This window comes from Thamnophis sirtalis, unplaced genomic scaffold (genome assembly GCF_051295495.1).
Source record: "Thamnophis sirtalis isolate CommonGarterSnake01/CBP01778 unplaced genomic scaffold, rThaSir2_p1.2 scaffold_11, whole genome shotgun sequence".
Classification (NCBI taxonomy): Eukaryota; Metazoa; Chordata; class Lepidosauria; order Squamata; family Natricidae; genus Thamnophis; species Thamnophis sirtalis.
Window position 1 is genome coordinate 68,353,708 of NW_028261391.1, and position 16,214 is coordinate 68,369,921.

Here is a 16,214-nt window from a genome sequence, read left to right on the forward strand (position 1 = left end):
CTTTATTGGATTAAAGAAGTACACTTCTTCTTCTAGATTTACTCATTTCCAGAAGATGCTATTTTTATTTATCTCAGATCTGACCCATCATCTTTTCTAGATGTCGAGCCAGCACTGCAGGCTACTTCAGCTGACTGTTAGCTGCAGTTGGGCTGTTCAAATCTCACCGGCTCAGGGTTGACTCAGCCTTCCATCCTTCCGAGGTGGGTAAAATGAGGACCCGGATTGTTGTTGGGGGCGATATGCTGACTCTGTAAACCGCTTAGAGAGGGCTGAAAGCCCTATGAAGCGGTATATAAGTCTAACTGCTATTGCTATAGATTCAGATCAGTTCAATTCGTCATTACCATCTACTTTACACATGCCTCCGTGGCCTCAGATGATACAGACTAGAGAAATGATTCAGATGCCATGTTACTTCTCTTTCCTAGATTTTTAAATCTTTATTTCTCATTGATTTAATAGAGATCAAAGATGTGCAACTTTAACTGGGCCAGAGGCTGTGTTTGGTCTTTAACCAGCATGTAAGTGACCGCTCTCTCAAAAACAGAGGATAAGATCAAGATAAAAGTTTAATTTTAATTCAGACAGATACATTTTACATTATTACCCTTCAGTCTTACATTGAATATTTTTTTGCTTTAAGTCTCATTAAAAAGTATAATTTGGTAGTAACTTTTGAAAATAGTTGGCCCTGAGTCCAAAACTTCAAAAAAAACCTTGTACTCAAGGTTTTGAGTACAAGGTTTTGAGTACAAGGTTTTGTGAGATACTCAAAGGTTTTGCCTTTTGTACAGATGATCTTTAAAACAAAGTACTGCAATCTCAGACATGAGAAGCAATCTCCATTGGACTTTAAGTTTTTAAGCATTTTATTATCTACAAAATTAAGGTACTTGCTACTAACTTAAATAATTGAGAATAACTGTATGCATGCTGTATCTTATTTTTCTCCACTGTACATCTAAAAGACTGTATACTATTACTAATAGTTTGAATGTAACTAAAAATATATTCTACCTCAAGTGTAAACTATACAAGTACACTCACAATAATGTAAGTTAGATGTGCTCTTGTTGTCGTCGTTATATTCTGGCAAACGTTCTGCGTTTATCAAAGTTACACAACAATGATTTTACTTTTTTTTTTTAGAATTAGAAGCCTTGTTTGTATTATTGCCATAGCTTTGTATGTAATATCACTATTACTTTTTATTTTCTCATATTGTGTTTAATATATTTATAGATACTTTTGGGAATATTTGGGGTATATATTGGGATACCTATTTATAGATACTTTTTATGTTTTTGTTCCCATTAAAATTTTTTACCGTACATTCCTTTTGCATTATTTTGATATTTAATTCATTTATGTACAATTTACATCATTTTACACTGGTTTGTGTCTTTCAATAAACTATTTTTTTTAATGCACTGAGATTGCCTTTGGAATTAAATATATCTGGAATACATTGCTTTCTTTTCCATTTTCTTTTATTTGGAGTGTCATGTAAGAACGACCTGAATTTAATAGCTATAGAAATTATGCATTGGAAAAGTTTTATTTATATACTATCAGTTTAAGTTTTTATTGACTCCCACAAAATTATATGGAATAAAATCTATTATATGGAATATGTATGTGCTGGATATATAAATATATGTGTGCAAGTGTGTATGTGTATATGTATAGTGAAGGAGCCGAGGTGGTGCAGTTGTTAGGGTGCAGTACTGCAGGCTGCTTCAGCTGACTGCAATCTGCAGTTCAGCGGTTCAAATCTCACTGGCTCAAGGTTGACTCAGTCTTCCATCCTTCCGGGGTGGGTGAAATGAGGACCCGGATTGTTGGGGGCGATATGCTGACTCTGTAAACCGCTTAGAGAGGGCTGAAAGCCCTATGAAGCGGTATATAAGTCTAAGTGCTATTGCTATTGCTAATGTAAAACAGTGGCCCCCAATCTTTTGGGCACCAGGGACCGGTTCCATGGAGAGAGCTTTTTCCGTGGACCAGAATGGACGTGGCTTCATATGCTGCCTGCATCCCACAGATGATGCTCCGCTTGTTTGCGGGGCCCAGTTGCTAGCATGCTGTGGACCACTACTGGTCCACAGAGTGGGGTTGGGGACCCCTGCTGTAAAACACTTCTGCCTCCCAATTTTCTTTTCTTTTATATATCGATTTATGCCATCAACTGTATGACATAAAATAAAGAATAAAGATAGAGATCTTGAAATGGAGTAAAATGTTTCTGGAACTCATTCTAAAAATAAATCTGTTCATTGCTATTTGAAATGTTTTTAAAACTTTTCTTCTTTAGTTATATTTTTTAAAATGTCAATGAATATAATGGCCCAGGGTGATACATGTTGAATAAATACAACTGAAATGCTTTTTTTTTTCTTTTACAAAATTATTATCCACATTCTAGTATATGATCTATCACGCGGAATTGGTAATTCATCCTCATGCCTTTTTAAAATATATGTGTTATTAAACTCTTTGACTGAATATGATCCTATAACTAAATATCTATGGAGATTCTCAGTCATCTGAGTCCTGGTTGTTCCAAAAGTGCTTTTTTCAAAAACTAACTGAACTTTGTTTTTTTTTTCCTTGAAGACGTTTCTCATCCAAGAAGCTTCTTCAATTCTGACTGAATTGTGGTGAATTCAAGGATTTATATTCCTCACAGTCATCCACTCATTTCAGAATGCTAATAACCAGATGACTGCAAGGAATATGAACCCTTCCATTCTCACTGTTCAGTCAGAACTGAAGAAACTTCTTGAATGAGAAGAGAAACGTGTTCTCAAAGGAAAAAACAAAGAAAATCCAGTTGACTTCTGGAAAAAAAACCTTGGGACACCTATAACTAAATGTTTAGAACTGCCATAGTAACATATAGTTTTTACATAACTGTGTTTCTACCAGCAATTTTGTAACTAGTATGTTCTAGAGCTGAAATCCACACATCTTAAAAGTTGCCAAGGATGAGAAACATTACATTTAGATGTTCCATTGTTCTTTACATGAGCCTTCTAAAAACAGCCCACAGAGGTTTTTAGCCAACAATGTTCTGTCATTGGTTTCTCCAGAAGGGAAAGTCTGTTTTTCACAGCAGCCCAGAAATGCAATAAACTCCTATCAAATTAAGAAAAGAGTTATCTATCTTCAGGCTGTTAGGGAGACGTAGATGGGCTTGAAGGATGGACTTCAAAAATCAAGCAGCTGTCAGAAAACTCTTTCTTTTCTATCAGTCCACTCTTTGTTTACATGCAATTCCTGATCCCTTCTGGATTACATGTGAGTTGCAAAGTGTAAAAGAGTTTACACACTGTTCTTAAACCGGGTTGAATTCATACACATTGTGCATCTTATTATAGATGTTTTTAACGGCAGGATGAATGGTCTCTTGATAAAAATATTATATTGAAATGAAATACATATTTCACATATTTTTTTGGAACTGCCACCATTATTATTTTTATAAATAACTCTAGGTGGCAATCAGACCTAATATTCCTTCCTCTTCCCATTTTATCCTTCACAACAATCTTGTGAGGTGGGTTGGGCTGAAAGAGTGTGACTGGCCCAAAATCACCCAGGTGACTTTCATGCCTAAAGTGGGACTAGAACTCACAATCTCCTGTTTTTTAGCCTGAGGTCTTCACCAGTAGACCAAACTGGGTCTATTTGATGGTTCGTGTGGATTGTTCCTTACCATTAACAAATCGTAGCTTTAGGATTACATTCTCTTTTTATTCCCTGATCCCCATCATTCACTACACTTCCTCTTCCTTATATGATTTGCAGTGAAAATCAAAAATTCTGTACTCTAGGTATAAGGCAACTTTATGAATATGTAGTTCTATATATGGTCAACCTAATATGGAAAGAAACATTCCTTAAATAACATATGGGTAGATCCACAAATCATTTTTTTTTCTACTTTGAGATCTGAGATGAGATTTGGACTGGTCCAATTTAGAACACAGTTATTGCCACTGAAATTCTTTCATAATGATGCTAAACAATATCTTTGTGGAATAATGTTATCTTAGAGCATTGGAAGGATTCAGTAGCACCATTGAAAGGATTATTACATCACCACTGTCCACTCCAAAGAAGTAAAAATGCTGACTCCAAAAATACATTTTCAGTATAGATAAAGGTTCCCCTCACACATATGTGCGAGTCGTTCCTAACTTTAGGGGGCGGTGAAGAGCCAGCGCTGTCCAAAGACATCTCTGTTGTCATGTGGCCAGCATGACTAAAAGCTGAAGATGCACAGAACACTGTTACCTTTCCACCAAAGATGGTTCCTATTTTTCTACTTACACGTGGCACTAAGGATTTGAACTGATGAACTGCCGACCTTTCTGATCGACAAGCTCAATCTCTTAGCCACTGTGTCCCTTTTCAGTATATATACATTCAATGACACACACACACACACATACATAAATATAAATATGTGTGTGTGTTTGTGTGTATACATGTAGGTATACATATTGAAAAGACGCAGTGGCTCAGTGGCTTGTCGATCAGAAAGGTCAGCAGTTTGGCGGTTCGAATCCCTAGCGCCGCGTAACGGAGTGAGCTCCCATTACTGGTCCCAGCTTCTGCCAATCTAGCAGTTTGAAAGCATGTAAAAAATGCAAGTAGAAAAATAGGAACCACCTTTGGTGGGAAGGGAACAGCGTTCCGTGCGTCTTCGGTGTTTAGTCATGCTGGCCAAATGACCACAGAGACATCTTCGGACAACGCTGGCCCTTCGGCTTTGAAATGGAATTGAGCACTGCCCCCTAGAGTCGGGAACGACTAGCACATATGTGTGAGGGGAACCTTTATTGAAAAGAAATTTTCTTTCCTATGTCATATAAACGAAACATAAAGCTGTAATCTAAGAATAAATGTATAAGCAAAAAAAGTTACTTTGCATGCAACTAAATTTTAGTAGATTATTAAATAGAAACGACTTTTCTTTAGGAGGAAGGGGCAGAAGTGAAGGCTTTGTTAGTGTTGATTTCCTCGCTTATGGGGCCAGAGAAACAATAATTATGCCACGGTTCAGAAAATTTATCAGCTTCCCCTTTAACTGATGCTGCTGGAGAAGTTGAGCCAGTTGTGATCCAGACTTTGGTCATAGCTACTTGAAAAAAAATAAAAATAAAATAAAGCACTTTCTGATGATAGACAAATGTGTCTTGTTAGCAACAGCCAAAAAGCGCTTGACTTGTACTAATAACAAAAAGGCCATGCTGGTCACCATGGGTCTAAAGACGAAGCACCCTGTCACTTCCTTGGTTGGGAAATTAGCAAATAATGTTCCTTTTCTTTGATAAATGGATGACAGTTCTCTCTCACCAATCATTTTTTAACATTTTGATGCATGTCTATGATCCCGCCGGAGGAACAGAAAAGTTTACTGGCCCTCAATTTTCAGATGATGAATGGAACACTCTAAATGTGCGATTTCTGTATGAGGTATAGTTCATTTTAAGCACTTCGAGTAAATGGGTGTCACTGATTAGAACAAATAGTCTACTTGTGCAAATAGCACAAATGGTACGTCTCATTCCTCTGGTCTCCTCTGAGACGGAAAAGAACAGGGACAACAATGACCATGTAATACTTATTGGAACCATGGCTGTTTAAACTGAACAATTTTAGGCGATCCAAACATCTAATCACTATGACAGGTTGCTAAAATCACTTCTTATTAATGTCTGTTATTGGTCTAATTAAATGCTAAGAATCTAAAGCCACAAAAAAGACATCGCTAAAGAAAATGTTTTTTTTCTCTCTCTCTGCTTCCAAAAAATGTTTCAGGTTATACATGTCTTTTAAATTATAAAATGGTAAACCATCGGTTGAAATCATTTAAAAAATCAAATTAGAACATAGATATAATCCTATAGGAAGACAATATTATCTGTCCTACTTTCTTCCTGACAATTGGTATTAGTCTAACATCTGATAAAGAAATGCCTAATCCTGTAAAAAGAGAATGCTTTCTTAGGGATAATGAAAAAGTGAAATATAAATATATATATATATATATATATATATATATATATATATATATATATATATATATATATATATATATATATATATATATATATATATATATATATATATATATATATATATATATATATATATATATATATATATATATATATATATATATATATATATATATATATAATCTTTAAGAGTGTGAAAATATGGCAGCAATTGTTCTTTTAAAAGACTGGCTCACAAATATGAGGAAATCACTATTTGTGTTTTATTAATTATTTTTCACAATAGCAGCACACTCTTCTCTGGTAACGAACCATAATTGAATATGTACATGAAATGATCAGATGGTTTGAATTTAACTAAGGCATTAGCATTTAGTTTAGCATAGTAAAAATAGTATGATTTGTGGGAGGCAATTAACAATCATTTGCGCTGTGGATACAAGTAATTTGTTTAAAGAGCACTGACCTATGAGACAGCTAGTTTGTATTGGCTGTGATGGAAGGGAGCTATTGACTCTGAACACAGTGGAACAGCCCCACTGGAGGAAAAAAAGAAGGCACACTGGAATTTACACAAAAGGTCCTTAAAACACTTAAAGCTTGAGATCTTTTCATAAGGTGAAGTGGGTTAAAATGATATAAACTAGCCAAAGTAGAATCAGATACAGAGAGGCAAAATGTGGAACTTTCAAAGAAGCAGCAATCGCCTAGCTATAAAAATAAATTGTTTTCCATATTATTTGGGGGGAAGAGTAATTTTCAGCCTATAAATATTCTGTTGGTTAAGTGTTTTTTTTTTCTAAGATTCCACAAGAAAAAAAATAAGAGCGTGTCCAGAAATAATTGTTGTTTTCTTACGTGAAAAGTATTACAGACCTAGAAAAATAACTATTTTTTTTAAACAATGTATTCGTTTATCGTATGGTATAGCTTCCCATCTCACATGAAGGTGACTCTGGACAGCAATCAACACTTAATTAAAATAAAACAATACATAAAAACTCAATTTAAAAATAACTATTAAAAACAATACATTAGTCACATTAAGGTAACCATCACAAAATCTCCTTGGTGTCCTGGGACTCTCATAATCAGATCTTGAGGGACTTGAGGAATGTGAGATGGGTTGTAGCTAAACTCACTTCCAAGATGAGAAGATTCCCTAAAGTAGGTGTCACAACAAGAAGGCATCTACCTATTGGGACTCGCCAAATGTAATTCCCTAGCAAATGGAACCCGTAGCACGACTTGTCTTTCAAATAGTTCAGACTCAACATTTGGTCTCTAACCTCCCTTTAGAATATGTCCGCTAAAAATTACATCCTGCATTACTATTAGCTTCTTTATTTGAGCAAAACTTAGCCAAACGAAGGAGAGGAAGTAGCCAAGATGAAACCAAGCCAAACTTAAAAAGTAATATCCGTTAACATTGACCTGTAGTTGTAACCGAAGTCAATATGTTGTTAAGTTTTTCTTTTGTCTGTAAGTTATGCAAAATTCACTGAATTTGAAAACGGTAATTCACTTTACCAAGAAAATAGTAACATGTATTCATCCAAGTAATTCAGTTTCATAAAGCTACCTGCATAATTATTTCCCACACTTTCAGCGGCGTGCTTAAAAATACTAACTGTAACGTAATTTCATTTAGGAGCATACAAATCACAATTTTGGTCTAATCAAATAACATTGCATGGCTTGTAATGTCATTAAAAAGTAACCTGATATATTTCATGTAAGAACCGCCGAAGACTACTAGCAAATAAAATGATGAATCAACCTTCAGAAAACTACTTAATTTGAATACACCAGGATTTTATTCTTTCAGGTAAGAACGATTTTAATTGTCATTAAACAAGCAAGTGATACATGACTTGACAAATATTAAAACAAGTACTACACTCAATTATTAATTTGCGCTGTTCTCTTTTAAATGCAGCAAATATCTCATTAATTTAATTTTAGGTGCCCACCAGTTTATATTTTACAGTCTGGAAGGCAATTTACTAACTGGCAATTACATACAGAATGATTGTTAATTCTGCTCCTAAGTGCTAGCTGCTTGAAAACTGTTACATCTCTCTCTAATTTCTGACCTTCTTACAACAAGGGTGAGGTACATTGGGAATAGCAAGGCCTAGCAGAGAAGAGCCGGACATGTCATTTGTGACTCATTCTTTTAATTCACCGTGCTAATCAACTGAACTGCCACAATCTCCCAAGGTAATTGTATCTTTACAATAGTTGAAAGCAGCAGGCTAAAAGGCATAGATAGATGGTGTAAGGGACCTTCCCATCCTTCTGAGAATCCGCGCAGCCACCGTTCTCTACACATGGCTCGTGGAGTCTGGGATTGTGGCGTGTTTTAAATTGCCTTGTTTTATATCAAGGTACATGCATCATTTAAATGCCTCCACTTCTGTACTTTGGAAGCTGCTTTCGCACACTACACCCTTGTTTCGTTCTTCTGCAGCTTTATTACCCTTTGTTCCACCTCATGCTGAGAAGGTTAAATGTTAGAATGCCAAGCCAGACTGCAAGCATGGTGGGATACTGATGAGAACCAGATGCCCTGGAGATTCTAGCCCTCCCTCTTATGGGACGACATAATTTTCATATTGTGAAATACAGTGAAGTTTGGCTCAGTTTTCAGTGGTGAGTGTAATTTCCAATGATTATCTCATTGTCCCCATCAATTTCGGGGCAATACAAATCAGACTGAAGCTTCCAGGTCAGACAAGCTGTGACCTTAGCCTTCCTCTTACTTTCTCTTAGCCATGTAGTACCTGAGACGTGTAGTAACTTGTAGCTTTTTTTATTTATTTGTAGGCCTCCAGAAAATTAATTGCAGCCAGAACGGTTTTAGTAACCTTGATTCTCTGAAATGTCATTCGTTCACATGTCCTATGACTTCTTGGCACAAAGAATACATTGACCAATATAAGAGTGTGGATTTTAAAACAGTGGCAAATTGTGAAAAATTGCCATTAAAAAGTTACTAAATAAATTAATTTCATCTGCTAAGACTGGGTTCTCATTAGTACACGCAATAACGTCATTGGAACTTACTCATTTAGTTTGGAACGTATTAATTGCTGATTTTAAAAACAAAACAGTCCTACACAAACATACGTACACACTACATATACAAACACATACACAAACATTGCTACTTAAATAGTAAACTGGGGGGGGGGATCAAAATTATTGCGTAACAGTTTAGAACTTGTAGTATCACACTTGCAATATTACACTTCTAATCTATATTAAGTCTGCTGCAGAAATTATAGTGAAATTTTCTCTATTTCTCTCTCTCTCTCCCCCCTCCCTCTCTCTCTCATCATGTTGTCAACGTAACTATTTAAAAACTACAACAGCTAGATTATTTATTTAACTTTATCTTAGTCATTAACCAACACATAACAATTAGGTTAAAAAGATCAAAATAAATGTATTATGATTTTTCTCTACGGAACATTTTCAATAATCTACTGTTGCTATTTTCTCATGAGGTTGCACAGAAGGCTTTCAGGTAACTTACGGTTAGTTTATTGCACCTTAGATACAGTCAGTGGTGGATTCCTACTGGTTTGTACTGGTTTGGACAAATCGGTACTGGTATGGCGGCCTGGGTCGCTGGAACCAGAAATGACCCAAGTCTGCCATGCCCCATGTAAGAGCCACCTTCTTGTTTTTTAGTTCTGCACATGAACAGAACAATTTTAATTGAACTGCGCATGTGCACGCAGAGTGCATCCAGTGTGTGCGAGCAAAGCACGTGTGCGAGCGAACTGGCAGTAAAGCTGGGCAGAACCCAACCTTGTATACAGTACATATGCTTTTGAAGTCTAAGTTTCAGTCACTTCAGAAATCTTTTCAGAAATGTAGGATTTAACTAAAAGCTATGCGCAGACATTGGTTTCTAACCAGACTAATAGAGAAATGCTCCACCCTTTTGTATTTCCAGACTGAAATCACATGTGACTATGGAAGAGGCAAAATTTGCATCAAAGTGTTATCCTCCATAGCCATTTCTTGTTCCTTTGTGTAGACACCTACATGTATGATCGAGCAGCCATTAGCCATGATTTCCATGATATGCACTTAATACTTAGACAATTAGTATTTAGCCTTATGCATATTTTTACCCATCATTTATTTTAAATGTATGTTAAAACACCAATCACCCACCATTTTATAATTAATTCCAAATCTTTTCAAATGGATCATTTAGCGGGTGGGGGAAAGTACCATTTCAATATGTATTCAAACTGAGCATTAGTTTAAGATGATTTATTGTAATCTATCTTGTGTATTTTTATTTGTCTTCTTATTCTGGTCCTACGCTTCATACAGAAACTATTTTTAATAAGTCTACCAACACTCTATGTGAATCATACGTATGATAAACAAATCAGCTTAGTTTTTCCCCTGGATTATACATCCCAAAAATACATATTTGGCTTAAAGATGGGGCTAGCTACATGCCCCTATTGATGCCAAAGACTTTTCCCCCCAGATCTGGTACCCTAAAAAATATCCAACATGGCATCATCATAATCAATGATTATGTTGGGTATCTGTCCATTACATATGTCTCTGATGCTCTTTTTACAGATTTTTATTCAATTCTTTATTTAAGAATTCTAATGAAATATTTAGAAATGGTTCTTGACAAAACACATTTCACAGAAGTTCTGACCAACTCTCTGATTTACTTTTTGAAAACTTAAACATAATTTAAATACACATTAGTTAACATCATGCGGAATACTTCTCTTTTTCCACCGTATAAGTATTATCATTCCCATCCCTCCCTCCTCTCTCACGCACATACACATAGTACATTTACATTTTCTCATAAACCTCTTAAACGGGGATAAATCTATCAGAGGCAGTCCAATTAATCTGGATCAAGTGACTGGATAATTTAAAATATGTAAGTGACACTTTTTTTCATATTTCCAACTCTATTGGAAATATAATTTTAAGTTTTACATATCCCAATTTAATATTTCCCATGGCCATAGAAAGCTTACTAATAAAAAAATATTTCTCCCACACACATACATACACAATTTACATAGGATCAGTACAACTTATAAACCATCGTGTTCATTCTTGATTACATGCTCCTCCTGACAAAATTATCAGTAGAAATTATTACAATTTATTGCTACTTTTGGCTTTTTAATCTAGTATGCTCTTTATACTTATTTTTAGAGGTAACAATAGTTTACATCAGTGACGTGCGGTGAGGTTTATGGCTGGTGAGGCAGTCCTCTCCCCCGACACCCCAATGACTAAAGCACTTTCTTTCGCCCGCCTGTGCTCGCGGTAGTGCTCGGGCGGGATGCCGCGAGCTCAGGCGGGCGGAAGAAAGTGCTTTAGTCGGTGGGGTGTCGCGGGAGAGGAGAGAATGCCTGAGCATTGCATTTATTAAAGAAAAAATAAAAAAGGAGATTTGAAGGAAAAGAGGGCGCATGGTGGAGGGGTGGGGGACATCAGAAACGGAGAAAGAGAGGAGGAAGAGTGAGCGCGACGCTGCAGCTTTAAACAGAATAACAGAGTTGAAGCCTCTAAAAATTGCGCCCTCTACTATGAGGCAGGAGAACTGCGTGCCTCAACTACCTCGGGATTTTTTTAGGCTTTTAACCCTCGCTTAACTCTGCTCGAGCGCCTAAAAAGTCAGACTAGATGAGGCATGCAGTTCTCCTGCCTCACAGTAGAGGGCGCTATTTTAGAGGCTTTTTTAAACAGGCAGTCATTCACGGTGTGCCAGCAGCTAGCTAGCCTCACCTCAGCACTCGTCTTTTCCCCTTTTACATTTTTTTTCCTTTTCATGATTGACAGTGGTGAGGCTGGGCCTCCCCTGCCTCCCTTGACTGCCCGTCACTGGTTTACATACAAAGAGGTTAGTATTTGCAAAAATTGAATTTGTTTCTGTTTTCATTACATGTCACAGTAGTATCTGCTTATAATAATTACTGTAACCACAATTGACTATCCTACTGTGACTCAAAATAATTTAACTCTTCTAGAGGATTCTGTAAATTTTAATCCCGCACACATGTAATCCATTTAAATTTGGGTCAGATAACATGTGTGTGTGTGTGTGTGTGTGTGTGTGTGTGTGTGTGTGTATCTATATATCTATATATCTATATCTATATCTATATCTATATCTATATCTATATCTATATCTATATCTATATCTATATCTATATCTATATCTATATCTATCTATCTCTATCTCTATCTCTATCTCTATCTCTATCTCTATCTCTATCTCTATCTCTATCTCTCTATCTCTATCTCTATCTCTATCTCTATCTCTATCTCTATCTCTATCTATCTATCTATCTATCTATCTATCATCTATCTATCTATCTATCTATCTATCTATCTATCATCTATCTATCTATCTATCTATCTATCTATCTATCTATCTATCTAACGGTATTACAGTTCTGTACAGTTTTAACATTTATTTTTTACTATCTTATGGAATTACAACTGTTGATACTGCATTAATACATATGAAATTTCTGTATAGCTTCATTAATTAAACAATAAGCTTTCTTTTAAATTAAAATGCAATTGGGGTGGAAATAAGAATATTTACTTTGAATAAATAAATTCAGGGTTAGTTGAATAAGGAGTTCCCTTCTGTGGAATTAAGGATGCGTTTTGAGACTGATCCATCATCTTAAAGCTACTGACCACAAACAAGAAATCTTACAGTTTTCCTGCATCATTAAAAACATGTAAAATTCAACTTAGAGGTATTAGAGAAATAGTTACCGGTATAGACAAAGCGTCCAGGGGCACCTTTACAGAACTGTTTGGACTTGTAGGAGAGGGTCACTTCAACAACTCCAGGAATGTGCCGGGGTGGAGTTTGAACTCTGATGGCATGGGGTGTTATCAGCTATAAAAATGACGGTAATAAATACAATTTTAGTCAAAAGTATTCTGATAGCACTTGCATTTTATCAGCTTGCAGAATGAGCCTCAATTGAATCACCTTATCAAAATACTCCTATCTGGCTATCACACCGCAAGATTAGGATATTAGCAGAGACTTTGTTTAAAAAATGAAAATATAGCTAATGATTCTTGGTTTAAATTTCCCGGAAAGGCCACAGGGCACCATTCCTATGAAAATTGCCTCCATATGTTTCCTTAAACCAGCTCTGGGTAATTTTTAAAATTGTCCAAGTATATCTAGAAAGTTCCCAAAATTGGCCTTCTACCTAAAGGGTCATGAAGTGTCTTGTGGATATTTCCCCATGTTTAGACCAATGCCACATGTGAATTCAAAATTCTGATGAAAGAATTTTGAAATGAGATATCACAGCACTACTATATTAAGGGACTCGGTATTTACTAGGTGGCTCCTCCTCCCCATAAGCCTTTTGCAAAACAATCTTCATCCATAACTCACCTCACTCCACACCAACATTGTTCCGAAAACAACTTGCAAGCCGTCGAAGAAGTTGTCGCCGATGATGATGACTGTCGCTCCACCAGTTGTCCAACCTTCACTGGGGCTAATTGCCTTTATACAAGGAGTAGCTGCTTGTGGAAACAGAGAATTGAGAATTTAGTTTCTCTCCTTTTTTTTTTGGCGTCAGGTTTCGTGAATGATAAACCATGCAAAGCACAGGAAGAGAGTTACATCATCCCCGACAGGAAGCGCGTAGAAAGGGGCAGTCGTATATCAGGATGGCTGATGTATTTAGAGCAAATTATTAAATGTTTTAAAAAGAGAAGGCAGGCAGCAGAATTCTCGACAGCAAGAGAAAAGTGGTTTGATTCTGCAAATTATGTGTCAGGGCAAATATGACTATTACAAATGATTAAGCCTCACTTGCACGTGGCGTGTTGATTTATCTGCTTTTCTGTCCAGATCTAAGCAGAGTCAATCAAAAGGTTGTTGAGAGAGATGTGATAGCAAATGCTCTGAATTTCGATTCCTCATAAGCAGCTAATTGGGTTAGGGTGTTTTTTTTTATTTTTCATCTGCGAACTTTTGCCTTTTGGTTCAAAACTTCATTCCCCTCCCACCGTCGATAGCATAATTACTACTTTTCACTTTTCATCGGGGGAGAAAAAAAAATCAAAAGCGCTATATTAATACTTTTGTCAAAGATACACATTTTTACATCTAATATTGTTTGTCGACATGAATCCCTGAGCTATTTCTTTGACCCTCCTTTGTCTCTGGAGTCCTCACATTTGCATGAGTTATTACAATGGAGCTATGGGATGGGAGGTGGGCGAGAGTTACCAGCAGGCCTCCCAGCATCTACACAACTGCACTGGGGGGAAGTTTTGGGCTGAGGGCTGCAGAAGCTCGGAGGGAATCACTTTGTTCCCTTTGATCAGTTCTTCTTTTACATGGTGTTGACAGAATTTCTTTACCTGCTTTGATGCTGATCTTTCATGCAGAGGAGAAGATCCTAAGATATGCCCTCTGCCTGTTACAAGTGAATTCTACCCCTCTTGTTTGTTAGCTGCCTTATCATTTTGGTAGGGCCCTGCTATCAATTGTCCTCAAGGCAGGGCTAATACGAGATGCAACCTTTTTTTGTTGAAACCCAGAAACTTTTAAATGTATACAAACAGAGTTGCTGCATGGATAGATGTAATGATTTCCCATAGAAGTGGTTACAGAACTTCACCCCATTCAATCTGGGTTATTGATTTAATGTAATCATGTAAAGGGATTTGGAAGATCAGCCTAATAAGATAGCCAGCTAGATATCAACCTGATTGACAAGTCGATTTCATGGGAATTGTTTGTGACACCATTCACTCTCACTATTCCGAAATGTTTTATTTTCTTAATGATAAAAAAGTAAAATATCTCTCTCTTTCTACACACACACACACACACACACACAAACACACAAACACACACATATACACACACATACATAAAAATAACGATTCTTTTATATGACGGGGATTAATATGTTTTTAAATTTCTTCCCATTATTTTCTCTTTGCACAAATGCATTATCAAATGCTGCGCAAAGCACAAAACTTTTAACTTTGTTTTAATGTATTTTGTATTTCTATTTATTTGAAATATTAACGCCTGTGCCGCTTAGCCTGGGTCCTTAAACAAAGAAAAATGCTTTACGTGGTTTTTTGTTCTACGTCGATAAACTTTGTTTTATGAAAGTCAGTTTTTTTAGTGGTTTTCTTTAGGTCAGAAGCAGCGACATGCATTTTGAAGTCGAGTTGATCATGATTAGCTATTGTTGTTTAGAACACTTCAGACATGCCACCTTTCTTTGTTTGCCTTAATGTTGGACTAGTGGAGGTTATATTTGCTCATTCCACGTGCATCTCCCTTCGCAACAGAGGCGCAGAGCACACACTGGGAACCTGCCCTTAACTAGCGCTGTTGACTTCATGCTAATAAGTTCATACAAATTTTCATTTCTGAGGCTTCCGAATGACATTTGCTTTTCTTAATTGCATGGAGAGCATTTGAAAAGGATCAGCTCTCTAAAGACTGACAAGTCTCCTCAAAGGGAGTGACCTTCATCAGCACAGCCAATTATGGCAAATAATTCACCAAAAAAAAAAAAAAATTACAGTAAACAAATTTACTTTGGAGGTGAGAAAAGGAAGGGGGGAAGAAAAAAAGCTAGGATCTATTGCATGCACAAGAGGCTGCTATCTGGCAGATGTGGCCCAGTGAAAACACATATCGTCTAGGAATTTGCAGTGCTTCTCAGTGGAAAACGGGAGGGGGGGGGCTGGTCTCTGCTGATATCCATCTTCCTTCTGCCTATATTTGCATACATTTCAATGCACATGTAGAGGGGGAACATGTGTTCAATGGGAACCATAGCAAAATGAATTACACAGACAGTGTTACAGATCTAATGATATACATGCGCAATGTGCTCTAGCAGATGATAGACACGGGGCCAAGCAGATGATGTTGGTGTAACAGCAGGAAATATGTGCTTTTACTTTTCTCACAACAATGCTTAAAAAAAAACAAAAAAAGAACAACATACACTGTCATGCATACAATGCATAATTTATTTCTGGATTTATTACAGAAATACTTTTGTGATAATATGGTGCGGGGCTCCAAAATGCGTGGGCCAGATTGCACTGCCATTTAAGCCCTGCAACATTAGTCATGTATTTAAA

General features: G+C 36.5%; 1 protein-coding gene across 1 annotated transcript in view; it reads right to left on the reverse strand.

Moving 5' to 3' along the window:
* EBF3 (EBF transcription factor 3) overlaps window positions 1-16,214 on the reverse strand; it is a 218,923-nt gene that overhangs the window by 48,358 nt on the left and 154,351 nt on the right. The window contains exons 9-10 of the mRNA XM_087725987.1: window positions 13,480-13,610; window positions 12,837-12,963 (exon numbers count right to left, since the gene is read on the reverse strand). Coding sequence (XP_087582113.1) covers window positions 12,837-12,963; window positions 13,480-13,610 — 258 coding nt within the window. The remainder of the gene's footprint in view (window positions 1-12,836; window positions 12,964-13,479; window positions 13,611-16,214) is intronic.